General features: G+C 45.7%; 1 protein-coding gene across 1 annotated transcript in view; it reads left to right on the forward strand.

The window, feature by feature from the left end:
* Nucleotides 1-23,935, forward strand: part of LOC148139869 (putative G protein-coupled receptor 139) — a 38,617-nt gene extending 14,682 nt beyond the window's left edge. Inside the window, exon 2 of the mRNA XM_087980693.1 lies at nucleotides 23,028-23,935. Coding sequence (XP_087836819.1) covers nucleotides 23,028-23,935 — 908 coding nt within the window. The remainder of the gene's footprint in view (nucleotides 1-23,027) is intronic.
* The last annotated feature ends 569 nt before the right edge of the window (nucleotides 23,936-24,504 follow it).

The raw sequence follows: 24,504 nt of genomic DNA on the forward strand, positions 1-24,504 counted from the left end.
AATTTCACATTCTTCTCCACACGGTTAACACTTTTTCCAGGTTTTGTATCTGCAAACATTGCAATTGTACATTGAAGAGTCACATTCGACACAGAAATACTAACAAGCTTAGTCGTGTGAGCAAGTGCAATACTGATAGACTCCAAAGACAGACAGAAATATTGACGTACGCCAGACTGAGTGAGTGAAATATTGACAAGCTCACCATATCTGTATTAGTGTCAGTGTATTAGCGAAAGCGTCTATTTCTCTGTAATTCGTGTCTGTGTAACTGTGTGGGGGCGGTCTGGCAGTCTCTGTCGTGTTTAAAGTGATAGAATATTCCTCTGACATGATTTCTGAGGAAGGATCACTCTATCTGAAACGTTAACCTTCGTTTCCCTCCACAGATGCGGCCAGACTTGCTGAGTTTTCTGTTGTTCTCGGTCTCTGCTGGCCTCCCCCACACCATTCTACAGGTGGCAGCGGAGGGTGAAAACCATCAGGGATTCAGTCTGGGAGGGAGAGAGGGACGGCAGCAGCTCACAGCGACAGCAGCATCAGCACAAACACACACAGACACACATAAACAGGCATACACACACACACATACATACACACACACACACACACACACACATACACAGACGCACACACAGATTTAGACAGACATACACGCACACTCTCACACACTTACACACATATTAGGTTGGCGTGGAGAGGATTGTCATTATACTGAGGCCCTCAGAGTGGAACATGCTCATGTATAGGATATTAGAAGTAGAGGGCCTGGGTTAACATTAAGGGGGAACGTTTGAAAAGAGATGTAAGGGATAACGTTTTCACACAGAGATTGGTGCCACTCAGGTGGATAGAGCTTGTAAGAAGGCCTCTGGTGTATTTGCGTTCATTAGCAGAGGGATTGAATTCAAAAGTCGTGAAGTGATGTTACAGCTGTACATGACTTTGGTTAGGCCACATTTGGAGTACTGTGTGCAGTTCTGGTCGCCTCACTTTAGGAAAGATGTGGAAGCTTTGGAGAGGGTGCAGAGAAGATTTACCAGGATGTTGCCTGGAATGGAGAATAGGTCGTACAAGGATAGGTTGAGCGTGCTAGGCCTTTCCTCATTGGAACTGAGAAGGATGAGGGGTGACTTAATAGAGGTATATAAGATGATCAGGGGAATAGATAGAGTAGACAATCAGAAACTTTTTCCCCGGATACAACAGAGTGTTACAAGGGGACATAAATTTAAGGTGAAGGGTGGAAGGTATAGGGGAGATGTCAGGGGTAGGTTCTTTACCCAGAGAGTGGTGGGGGAATGGAATGCGCTGCCTGTGGGAGTGACAGAGTCAGAATCATTGGCGAACTTTAAGTGGCAATTGGATAGGTACATGGATGGGTGCTTAAGCTAGGACAAATGTTCGGCACAACATCGTGGGCCGAAGGGCCTGTTCTGTGCTGTATTGTTCTATGTTCTATCTTCTATGTTCTATGCTCTATGTTCTATGTTCTATGTTCTATGAATGAATGAGCTTCATCTGGCAGAGAAAGTGGTGGAGGCTGGTACAACTAAGCATTAAAAGGGATCTGCATGGGTGTATGATTAGGAATATTTTAAAGACAAATGCTGGAAAATGGAAAAAAATTAATTTAGGATTTCTGGTCGGCATGGATTAGTTGGCCTAATAGGTATGTTTCCATGCTGCGCAGCTCTAATACTCTATGACATTTATTTTTTAAAATTGTTCTCCTCACCTCTTGTAACTATCCCCTACGTCTATAAATTCTCCACACTTGAGAAAAGATCCCTGCCATTGAACGTTACCTGTACCCCTTATAATTCTTTCAACCTCTATCAGGTCGCCCCTGTAACCTCCTATGGTCCAGTGAAAAAAGAAGACCCAGACATTTCAGCCTTTCGTTATAATTCAAACACCCCATTCCTAGTAACAGCCTGGTAAATGTCTTCTGAATCTGCGCTTCCCCCCTCCCCCCTCCCCCCCCCCCCCCCCCCCCCCCCACCACCCTCCGGTTAATAATGTCCTCTATTCAAGAGGGCGACCAGAACTGCACACAGTACTCGAATGCCCTGCACAACCTGAACATAACTTCCCACCTCCCGTCCTCCTGTCTACATTTGACGCATTATACTGAAACCCTAGTTCAATCTGTTATACAACAATACCAGTGGCCCGACATTTAATTGTTTCAGTCTTGCACGTGTCTGTTTTACCAAAATGCAATACTTCACATTTATCCAAACTAACTCCATCCGCCATTCCTCAGCCCAGTGAGTGATATTACCGCACTGCATCCTCCCGCTTCAGTTTCAAAAGACCCACCCCTTCTCCAGGAGACCTGCACACTCCGGCTTTGATTTTCACAAAGACTCTGAGCTTAGTTTGCTTTATGCGGGCTGTAGGAGGAGGTGATGTTTTGGTGACCCAGTCAACGGGGAGGAGAATTTGGAAAGTAATCGGCTGTCTGGTATCGAGTAATTGTTTTTGGATGAGGACAGGAAATAGTGATCGGTGTTTTGGAGTCAGAAATTATGCCCTTTCAGTGTTCACCAATAAAATCTATTTGAGATCATTCATAGTGCAGAGTGTGTCTGCAGGATTTCTTCCCCTAATATTGCAAAGTACAGATAATCGCCATTTGAGCTGGAGGTCATAGACAAGCAATTAAATATGTTAATTGTTTATCTTGATGGCAGAACACTTGCACTCAACATCCTATATTTGAGGCAAACACCTTGCATTTGTTCATCAAATGGAACATGTTCAATGTGCATTTCAGTAAAGTGAACCGGTTTTTAATGAATTCATACTGAGCTGAAAGCTGACATTTAAATTGTGACGCAAAATTTGAACATGGTTTAGGTATTGTGTAGTGGGTAGCGCCCCTTCCTCTGAACGAGAACTCTGGATTCGATTCCAATTCCTGAACTGTTTTAGTATTGTCCCCAGCTCTGGAGCAGAAGTCTGGATTCAAGCGCTGCATATTGCAGCGCTGACGAAAGAACTCGAAGACCTTAGGCTCATCCGAGAAAACGAGATCTTTCTGGACAAGACCTTCAGCGATGTTATTACACCAATCATGCCAGAAGAGAGCAGAACAGAGCAGACGATGAGGAAGGCGGAGAGGAGACAGGTGCAGGGAGAAGTACCTGTCAGGAACAAGTTGAAGCTTTTGGAAGCAGAGACTGATGACACTGACAGTTCGCAAGGCGGCCAAGTTTGTCAATCAATTGTTGCCGCAGAGGCAGAGCGGAAGAGTCGGACATCGCACAGAGCCGTGGTAATAGGGGACTCCATAGTGAGAGGAACTGACCGGGGTTTTTGTGGCAGCAGACGGGATTTAAGGATGGTGTGTTGCCTTCCTGGTGCTACAGTGAAAGACATCACGGACAGAGTGCAGGAAATCCTCAAGGATGAGGGTGAAGAGCCAGAGCTGGTGGTACATGTCGGCACAAATGATGTCGGGAAGAAGAGGAGGAACATACTACAGCGAGACTTCGGAGAACGAGGAAGAAGGCTGAATAGCAGGACGTCCAAGGTGGTTATCTCCGGTTTGCTTCCAGTTCCTCGGGCTAGTGTGGCCAGAAACATGGAGATAGTGGACTTGAACGTGTGGTTGAAGAACTGGTGCAGGAAACAAGGATTTAAGTTCTTGGATCACTGGGGTATATTTTGTGGTAAACATAAATTCTACAAGAGAGACGGCTTGCACCTTAATAGGTTAGGGACCAGTATTCTGGCAGGCAGGTTTTCTACTGCAACACCGCTACATTTAAACTAAGTAGCGGGGGGGGGACACAAACTGGATGTTTAAAAAGGAAATTGAAGGGAAAGTTAGAACAAGAGAAGTCAAGAAAGACAACTGTATTAATGAGGCAGAAAACTCGGAAAGGCATCATGCTGTAAGGTTGAGTGAAATAAGAGTTGATGGGAAGCGTGAGAGCAGTAACAAATTAAAAATACTATACATGAATGCACGAAGCATTAGACATAAGATGGATGAGCTTGAGGCATTTTTGGAAATTGGCAGATACGATATTGTAGGGATAACTGAGACGTGTCTTCAAGTGGACAGGGCCTGGGAAATGAATATTCAAGGATACACGTGTTATCGTAAGGACTGACTGACCGGGCAGAGGGGGTGGGGTGGCCATGTTGGTAAGGGACGATATTCAGTCCCTTGCGCGGGGGCACCTAGAGTCAGGAGATGTAGAGTCAGTGTGGAGAGAGCTTCGAAATACTAAGGGCAAAAAGACCCTCTTGGGAGTCATCGACAGGCCCCCAAACAGTAGTCTGGATGTCGGATGTAACTTAAATCAGGAGCTGAAATTGGCCTGTCGCAAAGATGTCACTACAGTTTTTATGGGGGATTTTAACATGCACGTAGACTGGGAGAATCAGGATGGTATTGGGCCACAAGAAACAGACTTTGTGGAGTGCCTCAGAGATGGATTCTTAGAGCAGCTGGTGCTGGAGCCGACCAGGGAGAAGGCAATTCTGGATCTGGTATTGTGTAACGAACCGGAATTGGTCAGAGACCTCGAAGTGAAGGAGCCATTGGGAAGTAGTGACCATAATACAATAAGCTTCAATCTGCAATTTGAGAGGGAGAGGGTACAGTCGGAAGTGACAGTACTTCTGTTGAATAAAGGGAATTATGGAGCTATGAGGGAGGAGCTGGCCAAAGTTCAATAGTGCAATACCTTCACAGGGATTACCGTGGAGGAACAATGGCGGATATTCCTGTGTATAATGCAGAAGTTGCAGGATCAGTTCATTCCTAAAAGGAAGAAAGATCCCAGGAGGAGGCATGGGCGGCCGTGGCTGACGAGGGAAGTAAAGAAACATATAAAGTTAAAAGAGAAAAAGTATAACATAGCTAAGATAAGTGGGAAAACTGAGGACTGGGAAGCTTTTAAAGAGCAACAGAGGATTACTAAGAAGGAAATACGCAGAGGAAAAATGAGGTACGAAGGTAAACTGGCCAAGAATATTAAGGAGGATAGTAAAAGCTTTTTTAGGTATGTGCAAGGCAAAAAAATGGTTAGGACAAAAATTGGGCCCTTGAAGACAGATACAGGGGAATATATTACTAGGAACAAAGAAATGGCAGAGGAATTAAATGGGTACTTCAGATCTGTGTTCACTTGGGAAGACACAAGCAATCTCCCTGAGGTAACAGTGGCTGAAGGACCTGAACTTAAGGGAATTTATATTTGCCAGGATTTGGTGTTGGAGAGACCGTTAGGTCTGAAGGTTGATAAGTCTCTGGGGCCTGATGGTCTGCATCCCAGGGTACTGAAGGAGGTGGCTCGGGAAATCGTGGATGCATTGGTGATTATTTTCCAGAGTTCAATAGATTCGGGGTTGGTTCCTGAGGATTGGAGGGTGGCTAATGTTATACCATTTTTTAAGAAAGGTGGGCGAGAGAAAGCAGGAAATTATAGACCAGTTAGTCTGACCTCAGTGGTGGGAAAGATGCTGGAGTCTATTATAAAGGATGAAATTACTGCACATCTGGATAGTAGTAACAGGATAAGACAGAGTCAGCATGGATTTATGAAGGGGAAATCATGCTTGACTAATCTTCTGGAAATTTTTGAGGATGTAACTATGAAGTTGGACGAGGGAAATCCAAATAGATGTAGTGTACCTGGACTTTCAGAAAGCTTTTGATAAAGTCCCACACAGGAGGTTAGTGAGTATAATTAGGGTGCATGGTATTGGGGGAAAAGTACTAGATTGGATTGAAAATTGGTTGGCTAATAGGAAACAAAGGGTAGTGATAAATGGCTCCATTTCGGAATGGCAGGCAGTGACAAGTGGGGTACCTCAGGGATCCGTGCTGAGACCACAGCTTTTTACAATATATGTTAATGATATAGAAGATGGTATCAGCAATAACATTAGCAAATTTGCTGATGATACAAAGCTGGGTGGCAGGGTGAAAAGTGATGAGGAAGATAGGAGATTACAGGGTGACCTGGACAAGTTAGGTGAGTGGGCAGATGCATGGCAGAGCAGTTCAATGTGGATAAATGTATGGTTATCCATTTTGGTAGCTAGAACAGGAAGGCAGACTACTACCTAAATGGAAGCAATTTATGTAAAGGGGCAGTACAGAGAGATCTGGGTGTTCTTGTACACCAGTCAATGAAGGCAAGCATGCAGGTACAGCAGGTAGTGAAGAAGGCTAATAGCATGCTGGCCTTTATAACAAGACGAATTGAGTAAAGAAGCAAAGAGGTGCTTCTGCAGCTGTACAGGGCCCTGGTGAGACCACACCTGGAGTACTGTGTGCAGTTCTGGTCTCCAAATTTGAGAAAAGACATTCTGGCTATTGGGGGAGTGCAGCGTAGGTTCACGAGGTCAATTCCTGGACTGGCAGGATTACCTTACACAGAAAGACTGAAGCGATTGGGCTTGTATACCCTTGAGTTTCGAAGATTGAGAGGGGATCTGATTGAGACGTATAAGATTATGAAAAGATTTGACACTCTGGCAGTAGGAAACCTATTTCCACTGATGGGTGAGTGCTGAACCAGAGGTCACAGCTTAAAAATACGGGGTAGACCATTTAGGACAGAGATGAGGAGAAACTTCTTCACCCAGAGAGTAGTGGCTGTATGGAATGCTCTGCCCCAGAGGGCAGTGGAGGCCCACTCTCTGGATTCATTTAAGGAGGAGTTGGATACAGCTCTCAAAGATAGTGGAATCAAGGGTTATGGAGATAAGGCAGGAACAGGATAATGATTAGGAATGATCAGCCATGATTATATTGATTGGCGGTGCAGGCTCGAAGGGCTGAATGGCCTCCTCCTGCATCAATTGTCTAAAAGTCTATTGTCTATTGTCATAAGTCCTGCCTGTCACGGAGGTGTGTCATGCATGTCAGAACAGGTCGATGAAAAACGCAGGAGAATGATGTTGGCTTTAGGGATTATTGCCGAGTGGTGGTAAAGTCCCCACCTCTGGGCCCAAACGTCGAGGTTCAAATCACACAGATGTTTTTCATAATAGATCTGAACAAGTTTACTAAAATAGCTTTAGAATTGTGCCTTGTTGGAAAAGGATGATGTGTCACTATTGAATTTCAGAATTTAGGTCCAGGATGACTGAAAGTTCAGCCATTCGTGTTGATTGGAGTCAAATTTGCACCTTCTGGAGGTTTCTAAAACCATGACTGGGATAAATAGTCAATTTCTTTTTCGCACGATAGGCGAGTGCAAAACTGGAGGACTGAGGTTCGAGACGAGAGAGGACAGTTTTCAAAAATTATCTGATGGTAGACCTTTCACGCAGTGCATGTATGGAATGGGCTGCCAGAGGAAGTGGTGGAGGCTGGTATAACTACAACATTTAAAAGGCAACTAGATGGGTATACGAATAGGAAGGATTTCGAAGATTTGGGCCAAATGTTGGCAAATGCAATTATGTTAATTTACTATGTCTGGTTGGCACAAACGAATTGGACCAAAAGATTTGTTTATATGTTGTGCATTTGTAATTGATCCAATTGATCCAGATCTCTTTGTAATCTTTATTGTCCATTATGTATTGGGTGGCACGGTGGCACAGTGGTTAGCACTGCTGCCTCACAGCGCCAGAGACCCGGGTTCAATTTCTGCCTCAGGCGACTCTCTGTGTGTAGTTTGCACATTTTCCCCGTAACTGCATGGGTTTCCTCCGGATGCTCCAGTTTCCTCCCACAATCCAAAAATATGCAGGTTAGGTGGATTGGCCACACTAAATTGCCCATAGTGTTAGCTGAAGGGGTAAATGTAGGGGCATGGGTCTGGGTGGGTTGCGCTTTGGCGGGTCGGTGTGGACTTCTTGGGCCGAAGGGCCTGTTTCCACACTGTAAGTAATCTCATCTAATATAACTACACTTGGTACCATTCACAAAATTGCTAACAATGCCTTCTATAATTCTTATCTAAATGATATACATAAATGACAAACAAAATGATCCAGCACAGGTCACTAAGGAATACAGCTGGCTGCAGGCTTCCATTCCCAAATAAAATATATTCCCTCTGATCAAATCATGCTGACTATACCTGATATGCTGACTATCTCCTGTCGACAGATTCTAATTAAAAATTTAGGGGTGGGTGGAAACTTGCCTCCCTAATCTCCAACAACATCCTAGGGTACAAGTAATCTGGACCTGGGAACTTGACAAAATTGCTATCGGTCAAAACCATCAACCAATACCAGCATCTTACATCAACCTACTCAAGTGCTTCGCAGTCTATATTTTTGAGAATGTCGACTGCGAAGCACTTGAGTAGATTGATGTAAGATGCTGGTATTGGTTGATGGTTTTGACCGATAGCAATTTTGTCAAGTTCCCAGGTCCAGATTACTTGCACCCCAGGATGTTGTTGGAGATTAGGGAGGCAAGTCTCCACCCCACCCCTTAATGTTTAATCAGAATTGTAGCTGCATCCTTCTTCTCCAAGTAAAACAGATGTGAAGCTCTCACGTGACAATCTGTCAATGTTCACCAGCTTCATACACAGATTGTCCTCTTGGTTTCTGATTGGTCCTAATTGTTCTCTAGTTATTCTGTTTGCTTCACGTATGTGTGGAATAGCCTGGGATTTTCCCTAACCTTACCTGCTTGTTTTTGTCCATGCCGTGTGTTAATCTGTCCCCTCAGTGTGATTTTTCGAAGTTTCATGGTGAATACCTTGCAACTTTTGAAACTGTAGAGAACACAGGACAAGTTTCTTCATCAGACAATCTTGCCATCTGGGATGCTAATCTGGACGAATGTCAATATATTTCTTCTGTGATCGATACATTCTTTCTTGTATTGGAATACCAATACTGTACCATTACTCTGAACACAGTCTCACCAACAGTCTCTGCAACTGGTGCAGGAGATCGTTCTTCAGACTGCAGATACTGCACTCAGCCGACTAGTGATCTCAGACTCTGCTCGGTGGGTCTGATAGAGTGGCCCCTCTGGAGAGAGTATGGTTATCCTCTGTTCTAGCCCATCCACCAGGCCTTCCTAGCCGCTGTCGACACATTGTGGTGCAATTGCCCGTTATTTGTCCTGCTCAGGGTAAAAAGTGCAGGGCAGCTCCGAACTGAGAAAGCTAAAATGTGTGCCCATTCGGCTTTTAAAAATGGCACCAGTGCCAGGGAAAACAAAATATCCAGGGACATCCGCGCCCTGGTGAGTACCTCCAACGATGATGGGTGGGAGGATCGGGTTGGCAATGATTTTTAAAAATTAATTCACAGCATGAAAATTCACGGGTGAATAAATGAAAAAAATATATAATAATAAATAAATAAATAAATATCGGAGGGCAGTTAGGAGTCAACACGATTACTGTGGGTCTGGAGTCAGATGTAAGCCAGACCAGGTGATGATTGCAGTTTGCTTCCTTCAATGACATCAGTGAACCAGATGTTTTTTTCGAAATCGAAAATGGATTCATGGTCGCCTTTCGACTCGTAATTCTAGGTTCAAAGTGAATCCCGAGAAGAATCGAAAGACAGTCAGAATACTCTTAAGTGGGAAATCACGAGGCCAAACAGAGTACATGGGGCAGCCTTGGCAAATAGGATTTAGGAGAATTCAAAGGGATTCTGCAAATGTTTTAAGAACAAAAGAGTGACTAGGAGAGAATAGGGCCCCGTAAAGATCAGCAAGGCTGCAGATGTGCAGAAACGCAGAAGATGGGAGATGTATTAAATGAGAATATTGCATTGGTGTTTACTGCTCAGACCGAAAGAGAAGCTAGTTATCCAATGCAAGTATAACACGAATATACTGGTAAACGTTTGCTATCCTCCCCGTGCTGGTCAGATAGTCCAGTTTATGGAGCAGTCCACTGGCATGGTCTGCACAGCTCTCCATTCCGGGCTGACATCTTGTACCAGTTTATACTGTCTTGGCTGGCTCTGTGAGGCAGTTTCAGAATTTCATGTAACAAACCATTCCAGCTGATCTGGCAATTTCTTTATTCAATGTTCTCATTCTTGTGATTGAACCCACACCCTACCACCAATGCCTCACTCCTCCAGTTAGTCCGACTCGCTTGCCGTTTTCCTCATATGTCCAAAACATGTTCTCAGTTAATTAGTTGTCTGTTTCTATATTTAATGTGAATCTCTTTGCCCCTCTCTATCCTTCCCAGATCTTGGTTTTTGGCCTCCCAGTGTATCGAATGATGGCATTGTAAAATGGTGTCTGCCCAGCTGTTATTCACAACCCAGTGTGTCCCATGTGATGCTTCATGTTAGACAGGGAGGTTTCAGAAGCATTAACGCCATCTATGAAACTTGGCCTGTTCCTACCTACTGACTGCCTGTGTTTGTCCCTGTCAGCTGATCGTGCAGTCAGTAACGCGAGGAAACCCCTCGCGTATTATTATAAAGGATCAGGCATCTAACGTTTGGTTAAGAGGCTTCTAACTGACTCCTGTTATTGAAATGTTAGTGGAGGTACTGAGAATGGTTTGTGGAGGTTGTGCTGTGAGATGCCTCACACATTCCGGAAGACCTGAGGATTTGGTGACCCAACTCTGGCTGGAACATGGTGACTGCAGGATCAGCATCTGGGTCGGTATTATGATTAAAAAAATGGAGCAGAGGCTGCAGAGAGGGGAAGCTCTGAAACCACGGAGTGAGTGTATGTGAGGAAGGGATCTGCTGCATCCATCGACGGTTTTCCAAGACCAGCTTTCCAGGCTACACTGAACCCAGGAGCAGAGTGTGCGGGGTCTCTAACTGAACAGGAAGCTGGTCACAGAGCGGTGTCACCTCCTTCAACACGACCTGCAGCTTCACACCAGTGGTAGGATGGTGCTGCCAGTGCTTGTTAGGGTCACAGTTTCATTCAGCTTCAATGACCCAGAACTTTCCATGCAGGAGTGTTTGACATATTTATTATCTGTCGACATCAATGTCACCATTCGGTGACGGAGGATATCTGCGATGGATGAGGTGAATGCAGCGTTTTTGCCCTCAGCAGGTCAACTGAAGGGTCTATTCTTATTTTCTCTGTGTAGCGGGATTTCCGGTGGTGTACATGGATCTGCCGGGTCCCCCCTGTCATTGGGGAGAGGGATTGGGGTTTTAGAATGGAAGAATTGACCGGGAACGGTGAGTAGGAATTACACAATCTTTGCATGGAGTGGACGCCTGTGGGTTGTTTCAGGAATTGGTGTTTGGGACTCGGCTATTCCCAATACACAGCAAACGTGTGTCTAAGGGAATTAAATGCAACATTTCCGCTTCTGCTGACAGCACTAACCGATGTTGGATTGTGAGTGAGTGAGGAGGATGTATAAAAGTCCACCAATTGGGTAACTGTAACACTGAAAAGGATCTGTATCTCCTTTACACTAGTCACTGAACACAATGTTAACGCACAGGAAGCAGTTGGGAAGATCAGTGGTGTGTTGATCTTCATTTCAAGGGGATTTGAGTACAGGAGTAAAATTGTCTTACTGTCTCTTACCTTGGTGAGACCCAATATCAAACATTGTGCAGTACTGTGTGCAGTTTTGGTCTCCTTAACAAATAAAGGAAAACCTGACATTGAGGGAGAGCAGTGAAGGATGACCATACTGATCTTTGGGATGAGAGCTTTGTTGTGAGAGCAGGGTGGCTGGGATTGTATTCTATGGGGTTAGGGAAATGACGGTAGATCCCAGTGACATATATAATACTCTGACAGGGTGAGACAGATTGTAAGCAGAGACGATAATTCCCCTGGCTGGGACGTCTAAAACAAACGGCCACAGTGTTTGTTACAGAAACGCCACTTAGCTCAGAATAAATGTTTGCACTCAGAGACTGGTGAATCTGCGGAATTTTCTCCCACATAAATCTCTGGAAGGAAAAGCGCTGAATACAAATAATGATTTCTGGACATTAAAGTGATGGTGAGAGAGCAGGAGTATTGTTTGGAAATAAAGGGTCAGCCACCATTATATTGAATTTGATAGAAAACTTAAAAGACCAAAGGGACGACTGCAGTTTCTATTTTACAGCATCCCTAAGTTAATCGCATTAAGGAATGTGTACAGTGTGTGGGAAAAGTGCATTGTGGAAATGTTTCATCAAGACCTAGAATGGGGAAGGCTCACGTGTTGTATGACCTACTCCTTTCCAGATGTTTCTGTGCAGTCTGTGGGAAAGCTCTGTAAATGCTGTAACACGCTCTCCGATATTAGGAAGGAGGTCTCTGCAGGGTCGACAGGACTGTGCTTCCCGTTCCGTTTACCGTTGCTGAGGCTGGGTTGTGTGTTATCTCTGGTTTTATCCGTCAAGACCTCGGAGCAGTTTGATACAATTGAGAATCGTTTTGGCCGTTTCAGAGATCATTGAAGAGTTTATCACATGTCTGTGTGTGGAGTCACTTTTAGGCCAAACCAGGAAAGTTTGTGAGATTTGCTTCCTGAAAGTACATTTATAATCTACATTGGCTTCAGGGTCACTACTACTGACAACAGATTTTAGATCTCGATATTTTATTAATTGTTTTTAACGTCCACCAGCCGCCAGAGCATTAGCCTGGTCTGAAAAAGTAATCCAGTGACATTTCCTAAACAGCATCTCCATATGGGGACCTACCGGAATCCACACTGAGCAGGTTATTTCTGTGCTGCTTGACAACTCTGTCAGAAAGAACTCCCACCTGTTTGAATATCGTAGTAGAACTGAGGGGTTTAATTAGTATGATTGTCATTATTCTCCTCTAAGGGAACTGGACATAGTTGAGTAATTTTCAACATTGCCAGAGTGACGTCAGAGTCGGAGCTGGAATGAAACAGCTTCCCCAGGTACACGGCTTGTTGATTAGCACAAGTCTTCAGTCCGATTGCAGAACTTGTGGTAGGACCAGTTGCGTTTGTCTTATCTACTGTGTTCATCGGTTTCTTCATGTCACATGCAGTGATTCGTATTGGTTTAAGACTGGCTTCTGTGATTCTGTGGGCATCATGGGGCGGGTGAGTTGGAACATCAACTCAACGCTTCTGGCTGAGGATGGTACAGATACTAGACCTTGTATTTTACACTGATATACAGGTCTGTTCCATTATTTAGGATGTGGATATTTGTGGGGTCCTCTCCACCTGTAAGTTGTTTATTCGTCCATCAACCGTTATGACTGGATGCAGCAAATCTACAGAGCTTCGATTTTATCTGTTAGTCTTGACATCATTCATCTCTGTCTTTAGAATTAGAATCCCAACTGTGTAGGAACAGGCCCTTCGGCCCTACAAGTCTACACTGATCCTCCGAAGAGTATCCCACCAGACTCATTCCCCTATATTTACCCCTGGTAATGCAACTAACCTATACTTCCCTAATCCCAAAGGCAATTTAGCATGGCCAATTCACCTAAACTGCACATCTTTGGATTGTGGGAGAAAACTGGAGCACCTGGAGGAAACCAAATGCAGACACAGGGAGAATGTGCAAGCTGCACACAGATAGTCGCCCGAGGCCGGAATGAAACCCAGGTACCTGGCGCTGTGAGGCAGCAGTGCTAAGCACTGAGCCACCGTGCTGCCCCCATCAGGTATTCGTTCTGCTGTTTGGAATTCAGGCAGTAAAGTGTGGTCGCTTTAGTGGGCTGTCATCAGGTTTCTGTACACATGATTCAACCCCCAACATGTTCAACCACACTCGTCACTGAACCATGGATCAGCTTGGTGGTTATGGTAGACTGAGGGAATATCATGGGCAAAACGATTATCGTTCATATTTGAATAAAATTCTGCTGCTGCTGCTGTGGTCTACATTACTACGTCAGTTTTAGGAATTCTCTTTTCAAAGTAAGATACGTTCGATCGAGAAATGAATTGAGTGCACAAACGAATTGGTGATGAATGAAGAGTTATAAAGTCATGGAGGCTGAAAGTCACACAATATGCAAAAGACCCTTTGGCCCAACTTGTCCATGTTCACATGGTTTTCGGAACTGAACTAATCCTATTTGTCTATATTTGACACATACCCTTCAAACACTTTCCTGTTCATGTACCCATCCAATTTTCTTTTACGTGTTGTAATTGTATTTCCCTGTATCACGTTCTCTGACAGCTCATTACATATACACAGCACAGTCTGTGCGAAACATTTACCTCTTAGATCCCTTTTAGGTCTCTCCCCTTAAATCTGTGCGATTTGGTTTTGGGCACCTTTTCCCTGGGAAAAGTCCATGGCAATTCACTCTATCCACGCCGCTCATTATTTTATAACCCTCTGTAAGGTCATCCTCAGCCTCTTACACAATTGGGCAAGAATTCCCAGCCTATCCAGGCTATTCTTATATCTCAAAACCTCCAGTCTCCATCACGTCATTTTACATACTTTTGCACCGTTTCCAGTTTGTAACATGCATCCTATAGCAGGGCAACATGAATTGTACTCAGTATTTCAAATGTGGCCTTACTATTCTCTTGTACAGTCACAACATGATATCCCAATTCCTCTACTCAGAACTCAGACTGATGAAGGTATGCGTACTTATTGCCTTCAATAACATCCTGTCTACCCGGAACGCCACTTTCAAGCAACTATCTTCCTGCATCCCTAGACTCTCTGAATGACAACATTCCACAAGGCACAACCCTGTTAACTGTGTAACACTGTTCTGGTTTGTCTAACAAAATGGAACAACTCAAATGTACCTGCATGAAACTCCATCTGCAAATCGTCAGCCCACTAGCCCAGTTGATCATGATCTTATTTTCCTTTCAAGTGACGTTCGTTACGATACATGGTGTCAGCAATTTTGGCAGAGTCTCCAAACTTACTATCTATGTTTCGTATATACTCATCCAAATCATTTATAACACCCAACAACAGTGCACCCAGCACTAGTTCCTGTGGCACACCACTGGTCATAAGAAATCTCTCCCAGCACGCTCTGTCTCCTACTGTCAAGCGAATTTTGTATCTCTCCCTGATCCCCTGTGAGCTAACCTTATAAACCAGTCTACCATGCGGAATTCTGTTTGGGAATACCTAAGTTCAATGTCGACTACGTATGGTGATTTAACTTCATCTACCTTCCTGATCACCTCTTGAAACATTTCACTCAATATTTGAAGCCCTATTTCCCCCACACAAAGCTGTGCTGGCTGTCCAAGATGAATCCTTGCCTTTCCAAATGCATGGAGGTCCTGCCTCTCAGAATCTCCTCCGAACATGCAGCCATCCCTGAAATCAGACCTCTTACTGGTCTATAGTTTCCTGGCTTTTCTTTGCAGTCTTTTTAAATATAATGTCACAACATCTAGCTGTCTTCCAGTCCTCATGCAATCATACAAATAAAATGTGAAAGAGCTATGGATGCCGTAAATCGCGAACAGCAACCAGAACAGAATGGAGAAGCTCAGCAGGTCTGGCAGTATCTGTGCAGAGAAATCAGAGTTAACGTTTCAGATCTAATGAACCTTCCTCAGACCACTGAGGAATGAGATAACCACCTCAGCAAGGGGCCCCGTAATTTCCTCTCCAGGTTCTTACAATAATGTGGGATACATTCGAACAGGCCCTGGGTATTTATCTACGGTTATGCATTGTCAGATCTCCAGCACTTCCTCTTCAGTAATGTGGCATCGTTTCAAAATCTCACTACATGGAATTATTTCCCTGAGGTCCCTCGCTTCCATGTCTTTCCCCATAGTAAATATCGATGTGATATATTCATGTGGGCCCTCACCCATCGAGCAAGAACAGGCTGTAAGGCAGAAGAGTGTGGGGAGGTTTAGTCCTTGTAAGGAGTGTGAACCTAGCATGGTCAGTGTCTTATGTACCGTGTTGTTGAACTGTTAACTCTGCTTATGTGTTCTTCCACTTCGATCGGAAGAGTAATAATGTTTACATTTTAACTTTGTTTTTTTTATTTTTCTACGTTGTACAAAAATTCTGTAACTTGGGGGAGCGAGGGGAACTTTGTACATTAGATTGCGTCACATGTGATGACTTGTAAACCTTTCACTGTCCTCATGTGACAAAAATCCAATTAACCTAATTCATCTACTGTGGAACCACACATAGATGGCTGCTTGATTTTTTAGGGAGCCTATTCTCTCCCCAGTTGCTCTTTTGCCTTTAATATATTTGCAGAATCTCTTTCCATTCTCCTTATCCTTATCAGCCAAAGTTATCTCATGGGACCTTTTTGCCCTCCTGATTTACCTGGTAAGTGTTCTCCTACAATCCGTACGCTCAACTGATTCCCTTGATCCCCACTTCCTATACCTGACATTTCCCCCCTTCTTTTTCTTGATTGAGCCTCAGTATCCCCTGTCATGTCCTGTCATGTACGCCTGCTAGCATTGTCCGTCACACCAGCAGAAACATAGAACATAGAACATAGAAAAGTACAGCACAGAATAGGCCCTTTGGCGCACGATGCTGTGCCGAGATTTAATCCTAATGTAAAATATAGTAACAAACTACGCACCCCTCAACTCACTGCTATCCATGTGCATGTCCAGCAGCCGCTTAAATGTCCCCAATGACTCTGCTTCCACCACCACCGCTGGCAACGCATTCCATGCATTCACAACTCTCTGTGTAAAAACCTACCTCTGACGTCTCCTTTGTATCTTCCTCCTAATATCTTCAAACTATGACTTCTCATACCAGTCAATCCTGCCCTGGAGAAAAGTCTCTGGCTATTGACTCTCATTATTTTGTACACATCTGTCAGGTCTCCTCTCTTCCACCTTCTCTCCAGAGAGAAAAGGCCGAGCCTATTCAACCTTTCTTCATGGGCGGCACGGTGGCCCAGTGGCCCAGTGGTTAGCACTGCTGCCTCACAGCGCCAGAGACCCGGGTTCAATTCCCGACTCAGGCGACTGACTGTGTGGAGTTTGCACATTCTCCCCGTGTCTGCGTGGGTTTCCTCCGGGTGCTCCGGTTTCCTCCCAGTCACAAAGATGTGCAGGTCAGGTGAATTGGCCATGCTAAATTGCCCGTAGTGTTACGTTAAAGGGGTAAATGTAGGGGTATGGGTGGGTTGCGCTTCGGCGGGTCGGTGTAGACTTGTTGGGCCGAAGGGCCTGTTTCCAAACTGTAAGTAATCTAATCTAATCTTCATAAGGCAAGCTCTCCAGTCCAGGCAGCATCTTGGTAAACCTTTGCACTCTCTCCAAAGCCTCTGTATCTTTCCTATAGTAGGGCGACCAGAACTGGACACAATATTCCAAGTGTGGCCTCACCATGGTCTTGTAGAGCTGCAGCAAAACCTCATGGCTCTTAAACTCTACCCCCTAATGAAGAAAGCGAAAACACCATTTGCTTTCTTAGAAAACCTATCCAACCTCCTCATCCAAGTCATTTATAAAAACTGCAAAGAGCCGAGGCCCAAGTACAGAGCCCTGCGGGACCCCACTCAACACTGTCTTCCAGGCAGAATACTTTCCATCTACAACCACTCTCTGCCTTCTGTCAGCCAGCCAATTCTGAATCCAGATAGCCAAATCTTCCTGTATCCCATACTTCCCGACTTTATGAATGGGCCTACCAAGTGGAACCCTATTAAATGCTTTGCTGAAATCCACATACACCACATCCGCTGCTCGACCATCGTCGACCTGTCTTGACACCTCCTCAAAGAACTCAATAAGGTGTGTGAGGCATGATCTGCCCCTCACAAAGCCATGCTGACTGCCTTTAATCACACTATGCTGTGCCAAATAGTCACGTGCTGTCGCTGAACTCTCACTACCTCGCCTTTGAAAGACTCCAACTTGACAGACTTCCCTTTACATGTGGGCAGTCTCCCCAAGTCACCTCTCGAACGTTCCTGCCTGATACGATCACAATTGGCCTATCCGTTGTTTATAACATTAACTTGTGGACCAGACATATTGTTTTTCAGAACTTGTTTTTTCAAATTAATAGAATTACGGTCACTGGTCCCAAAGATCTCCCACTCTAACAGCTCAGTCACTTGCATTACCTTATTTCCCAAGAGGAAATAAAGGTGAGACCAGGATCAGGGAGTGTGTGTGTGTGTGTGTGTGTGTGTGCTTGGATATGTGAGCTTTGTGTTATTGATGTGTGTATGTCTTCATCTGAGTCTCTGAGCATTTGGGTTTCAGTACTTTTCTGAGTGAATCCAATGACAAGGGAATCAAAATGTCCCTCCTCATCACGAACTATCTCTCTGTTTGTCTCAAGCCATTTGTATTTAAACTGTTGTAATACCACCCTCCGCTGGCACTCCCATGCCACTGCAGAAGGAGCAGCTTTGTTTGGAAAAGGCATCAAAGACAGTGACTCTCACATTTGAATTGAATTTGCTTCAATGTCGCGTGCACTTTAATAAATGCAGTGGAAACTTTTCAATGTTTTCAGTTATGGCGCCATCTTAAGTACAAGATAGCTATGTACAGATTCTTAAGCAATTGATACAAATTTGGAAGAATCATAAATGAAAATCTAACAGAATAATAAAAAAGAAAAATAAAGAACAGAATCGAATTACAGACCTTTTAACTACAGTCTGTACCAGCACTGTGTCTCCAGGCCACACTGGGACCAGTCTCTCAACCACACCAGTTTCAGTCTCCAAAGCACGCTGGGTTCAGCTCCAGAGCACAGTCTCCAAGTCGCACTGGGCTCACTCTTCAGACCACACTAGGCCCAGTCACAAGACTGCACTGAGCCCAGTCTCACGCATGCACTGCACCTCGTCTCCAGACCGCACCAGGCCCACCCTCAAGGCTGCACCAGCTCAGTGTCCAGATCAGACCGAGCCTACTCACCAGACCACGCGGGTCTCAGTCTCCAGACTGCACTGTGCCCAGTCTCCAGACCGCACTGAGTCCAATCTCCAGGCCACACAAGGCCCAATCTCCCGACTGCAGAGGGCACAGTCTCCACTCCACTCCGGGCCAAGTCGCCAAACCACAACCAGACCAGTCTCCACTGTGCAGAGGGCCAAGTTTCCAGACAGCACCGGGCTCAGTATCCAAGTCAAACCAGGCCCAGTCTCCAGATAACACTGGTCCCAGTCTCTAGGCCACCTCAGGCCCACTCTCCAGCTCGCGCATGGGCCAGTGTCCAGACTGCGCTGGGCTCAGTCTCCAGACAGCACCGGGCCTGTCTCCAGACTGCACTGGGCCCAGAAACTAGACTGCATCAGGTCCAGTTACTAGACCACACTGGGCCCAGTCTCTACAGCACAGTGGGCTGACTCTCCTGACAACACTATGTCTTCTGTCCAGACACCACCAGGCCCAGTATCCAGGCTGTACTGGATTCAGTCTCCAGACCATGGCGGGCCCAGTCTCCAGGCCACACACACGGCCCAGTCTCCAGACCTCACTAAGCCAAGTCACCAGATCACATGGGGCCCAGTGTCCTGACGACATCGGACCGAGTCTCGAGACTGCACCAGTCCTCGTCTCCAGACTTTGCTGTGCTGAGTCTCCAGACTGCACCGGACCCAGCCTCCAGACTGCACTGGGCCCAGTATCCAGACTGCACCAGACACAATCTTTAGAATGCACAGGCACCAGTTTCCAAACCACACGGGCCCAGTGTCCAGGCTGCACTTGGCCAAGTCTCCTGGCCACACTGGGCCCAATATCTAAACTGCACCAGGCCCAGTCTCCAGACCACACAGGGCTCTGGCTTCAGACCACAAGTGAGCCAGTCTCCAGGATGCACTTGGCCCAGTTTCCAAACCACACCAGGCTGAATGTCCTGACTACACAGTGACCAGTTTCCAGACAAAAAGATCTAGTCTCCAGACCACAGCGGGCCCAGTCACCAGACCGCACCAGACTCAGACTCCAGGCACGACTGGGCTCAGTCTAACGACAGCACCCATCCCACTCGCCAGATCGGAACAGTCCCAGTGTGTGAAGCACACTAAGCCCTTTCTCCAGACCACATTATACCCATTCTCCAGACCATACCGGGCGTCGTCTCCAGACCTCACAGGGCCACGTCTCCAGACCACACTGAGCCAAACCTACAGACTACACTGGGCCCACTCTTAAGTCCACACTGGGCCCAGTCCGGCTGCACTGGGCACAGGCTGCACTTGTCCCAGTCTCCTGTCTGATCGCACAGGGCCCAGTCTCCAGACTGCAGCAGGTCCAGTCTGTAGATCACATGGGGCAGAGGCTGCAGGCCTCTGCGGGACCAGTCTCCAGATTATATCGGGACCAGTCTCCAGATCGCACTGAGCTCTGATTTCCAACAGCACTTGACTTGTCTCTCAACATTTCCTGTCTCCAGACCGCACAGGGCCCAATCTTTAGACTGCTCTGACCAAGTTTCCAGACAGCACTGGGCCCAGTCTCCAGGCGACACCGTCCCCGTCTCCAGACCACACCCGGGCTGCCCAGGCAAGGTCGTAAGACCGCACTGGGCCTGTCTCTAGGCCGTATTCAGCACAGTATCCACACCACACCGGGCCCAGTCTCCAGGCTACTCCAGGCCCAGTCTCCAAGCGCCACTGGGCCCAGCCTCCAGACTGCTCTGGGCCAGTCTCCAGGCTGCACCCAGGACCAATCTTCCGACTGCACCGTCCCAGTCTCCAGACCTTACTGGGAACAGTGTCTAGACCTCATGGGCCTCAACCCCATACCACACTGTGCTTCAAACGTCGAGGTCCCTCCTCGCCACATCAGCCACCGTTCTGGGACTCTCTTCCTCTATACCCATCGGAGTAACTTTGAAAATGTGGAGGTTTGGGAAAAGGAAGCCCTTCAGAAAATAGAATAGCGAAGAGACACAATGAGTGGACGGAGCAGAGACGTTTTGGCCGGAACATTTCTCCCCTGCTGCCGTCTTTGGGACATGTTACAGCTGTTTCCTTACACAAAGAATGACTTTGGAACCTCAGAACACCTTTAACCGATATCTGGTAATGCTGTCCCTCAGATATGAACGAAAGGGAATGAACATGCCCATTGCTGCCCTGTGTGCTACAATTGAGTTTGTTTCAGGACTTTGCATACAATTCTCACGATAATTTGGAAGAGTACATGAAAACATATTGAAAGGTAGAGCAAGGGAAATGAACTTCACCTGAACCTCTTCCAAAGTGCTTCACTCAGAGTGGAATGGAAACTATTTTAATGCTGTGGTCTGCATATCTCCGAGTGCTGGACAGATATCTAGGTCGGGCTTATAGATCAATGCACTGCTGTGGTTTGCACAGCTCCCGGTGCTGGACAGATATCTAGTCCGGGTTTATAATCAATTCATTGCTGTGCTCTGCACAGCTCCCTGTGCTGCATAGATATCTAGTCCATTTTATAGATCAATGCACTGCTGTGGTATTCGTAGCTCCCTGTGCTGGACAGATATCTAATCGGTGTTTACAGGTCACTGCACTGCTGTGGATTGTACAGTATTCTGCACACAGCAGATTGCTGTTTTGGAATGAGCCGAGCTTGATCTACAAAGTGCTCTGTGCTGAACAGATATTTCCTCTCGGCTAATGGTCCTCTGTGGTGGATTGAGAATATTATATAACTCACCATTTCAGCTGATCTGGCAATGCCTATAATTCCCATCCTTCTGATTGGCCCCTCCGTCTCTCACTCCATGAAGTTTGCAGTGTACCAATGCACAGTACATTATGTTAGCAAATACCCACTGTCGTACGTTATGCTATTCCAAATGGTAAGTGGTTGTCCATTGCTTATCCAATTAGAAATTCTCTACCTTCTCTTCATACTTCCAGTTTATACCCATCTTAGTGTGAATACATTTGTTCCATTGATCTAAAACGTTGATATAGTTTGAAAATAGTTGAGGCCCCAGCACTGGCCTCTGTGACACTGCAGTCGGTAATTTCTGTTAAAACGATAAAGACTGATTTATCAATAATCTACTCCTGCTCCAGACTCAGTGAACAGGCCTCCCAATATTCCTGTGTACGAGCTTTGAAAGTTGAAGGAACCCTTCCATTTCCTGTGTAACAATTGCTGAGTAACAGCCTCCAAAGGCTGAACGGACTCATTCTGTGCCTGTTTAAAACTCTTGATGGGCTGAATAGCCTCGTTCAGTATAGATGCAGTTGGGAATGCTGCAGAACATTTTGGAAGCATTGGTGAATAGCCGATTTCTGACATTATGATGGAGGGAATGCCATTGATGCTGCAGCTGTTGCTTTCCCACTGTGCCTCATCGACTGACCATTTGCTCGGTCCTTCAGAAGTATGTCCTACTTCACAGGAGGTAGTGCCACATAACACAGTGGGCAGTATCTTCAATATGAGGCTGAGAATTTCCCTCCTCCAGGACTGTTTGCTGTATGCTCCTACAGATACTGTTAGGGACAGATGCATCTGGGGCAAGGAGTTCCCCAGGACATTCGGCACACAGCATTCTTTACCCGACATTCCCCGGAACATTATGTACCCAACATTCTATAACTGACATTTCCTGGAACATTGCATCCCAACATTCGGTAACTTATCTTCCCAGAAACATTCTATCCCTGACATTATTTGTGAATGGCCGGACGTCAGTGAATTGATCAAAATATAAAATGCCGAGGGAAGAGATCCTGTTCTACGGAGAAGAAGACACTGTTCTGATGTCCGCCCAGGCAGTTAAAGTTGTGAATACGTTTTCCTGCGTTTACATTTCTTCACGACACTGAATCGACCACAATTTCGATTAAAAGGCAGAAATTCCAAACTCCATTTTTTTACCTTATGTAACTGGGAGGGAATGCTTGCGACTTTTTCACCCTCTGTGTCAGGAACTGGAAAGAAGTGACCTGTGTCTGCTTTCGAGTGAACGAGTGTGTAGGAATATTCTAGAAACCACCTGTTCTTATGGATGAGTCTCTGTATGTTTGAGGATGGAGGGTTTCTTGTTTTTTATGAAACATTTTTGTGAGTAATTCAGACCTTCGCAGTTCTTATTCCAGCTCCAATTATTTTAATAAATCTCTGAATACAGTGACACATTCGAAAATCTTACTGCATCCCCAAACATACTGTTTACTTTGCCTCCAGGCTGATGCATAATGTGTTTGTTTTCCTTTCTCACAGTTAACGTAGTGACGATCTACGTCCTGCTTAATAAAGATTGTGGATTGTCTCCATGTGTCAGACGTTACCTGGGGGCCATGTCAGTGGCGGATCTCCTGGTCATTATCCTCGACCTGATACTGAGACACATTCCCATTGTTTATAAGGAAAAGTTTTATTTCCTGTTGGACATCCCTGTGTGTAATATCCACGCCGCCCTGCTTTATGCAGCCACTGACTGCTCTGTTTGGTTCACCGTCACATTCACGTTTGATCGGTTTGTGGCCATTTGTTGCCAGAAGCTGAAAAATAAATATTGCAGTGTGAAAACGGCGGCTGTGGTTCTGGGAACAGTGACTGTGCTGAGCTGTTTAAAGAACATTTTCTGGTATTTTATGCTCTCAGCTTCGTATTGGCTGGGGAACGACCCCTGGTTTTGTGATGTAGCATTTACAATTTATTTCTCCCGTGTCTGGGTCATAATCGAGTTCCTCCACCACGTTCTAACTCCTGCTCTCCCATTTCTCCTGATTCTGCTGCTCAATGTTCTCACCGTCAGGCACATTCTAGTGACCAGTACAGCCCGCAGAAGACTCCGGGCTCACACCAAAGGGGACGCTCAGTCTGATACAGAAATGAGAAACCGAAAAAAATCCATCATTTTACTTTTTGTGATCTCGGCCAATTTCATTCTGTTATGGTCAACATTAATGGTGTATTCTATATCGTATCGGATGTGGGGGATTGCATATCAGTCTTTGGATCTATATCCCTTTGTGCGTGAATTGGGCTTCATGCTGCAGCTCATCAGTTGCTGTTCAAACACCGCGATTTATGCCGTGACCCAGACTAAGTTCAGACAGCAGTTGAAGAATGTGCTGAAATATCCCTTTAGCCAAATCCGTCAATCGATTAAATTCACTCATTAATCAATCTATCCGGGATTTTCTCATTTAAGTTCAGTGTTTCAGAGATGGAGCAGCCTATCGCTATGGTAACAGACGAAGGGTAGCACAGTTTTGTCCATACTTATCCCACGGGATGGGGGGGGGGGGGGGGGGGGTTACAGGGGTACATTTCAATATTTCTCACAACTAAGGAGCTAGTGAGAAAAGGCACCATCCCACGGACTGTATGCATCAGTTCAATTTATAAACAATAAGATTGGATTATTTACTGTGGAAACACCGACCCGCCGAAGCGCAATCGAACCTAACCCATTCCCCTACATTTACCCCTTCACCTAACACTACGGGCAATTTTGCATGATCAATTCACCTAACCTGCACATTTTTTTTGGGATTGTGGGAGGAAACCGGAGCACCCGGAGGAAACCCACTCTGACACGGGGATAATGTGCAAACTCCACACAGAGGGTCGACTGAGGCGGGAAACATGTTCATTAAAAAGTGTCGAGCAGCAGGGTTAGCGATGTTGTTGGTTGTCTTTGTGTTGAAGAAGCTGAGGTGGAGATAAACAGCTGCCCCTCAGGGAAGGG

The sequence above is a fragment of the Chiloscyllium plagiosum genome, unplaced genomic scaffold, assembly GCF_037043375.1.
Source record: "Chiloscyllium plagiosum isolate Xiang-an unplaced genomic scaffold, Cpla_swu_hap1 HiC_scaffold_37, whole genome shotgun sequence".
NCBI classification, from domain to species: Eukaryota; Metazoa; Chordata; class Chondrichthyes; order Orectolobiformes; family Hemiscylliidae; genus Chiloscyllium; species Chiloscyllium plagiosum.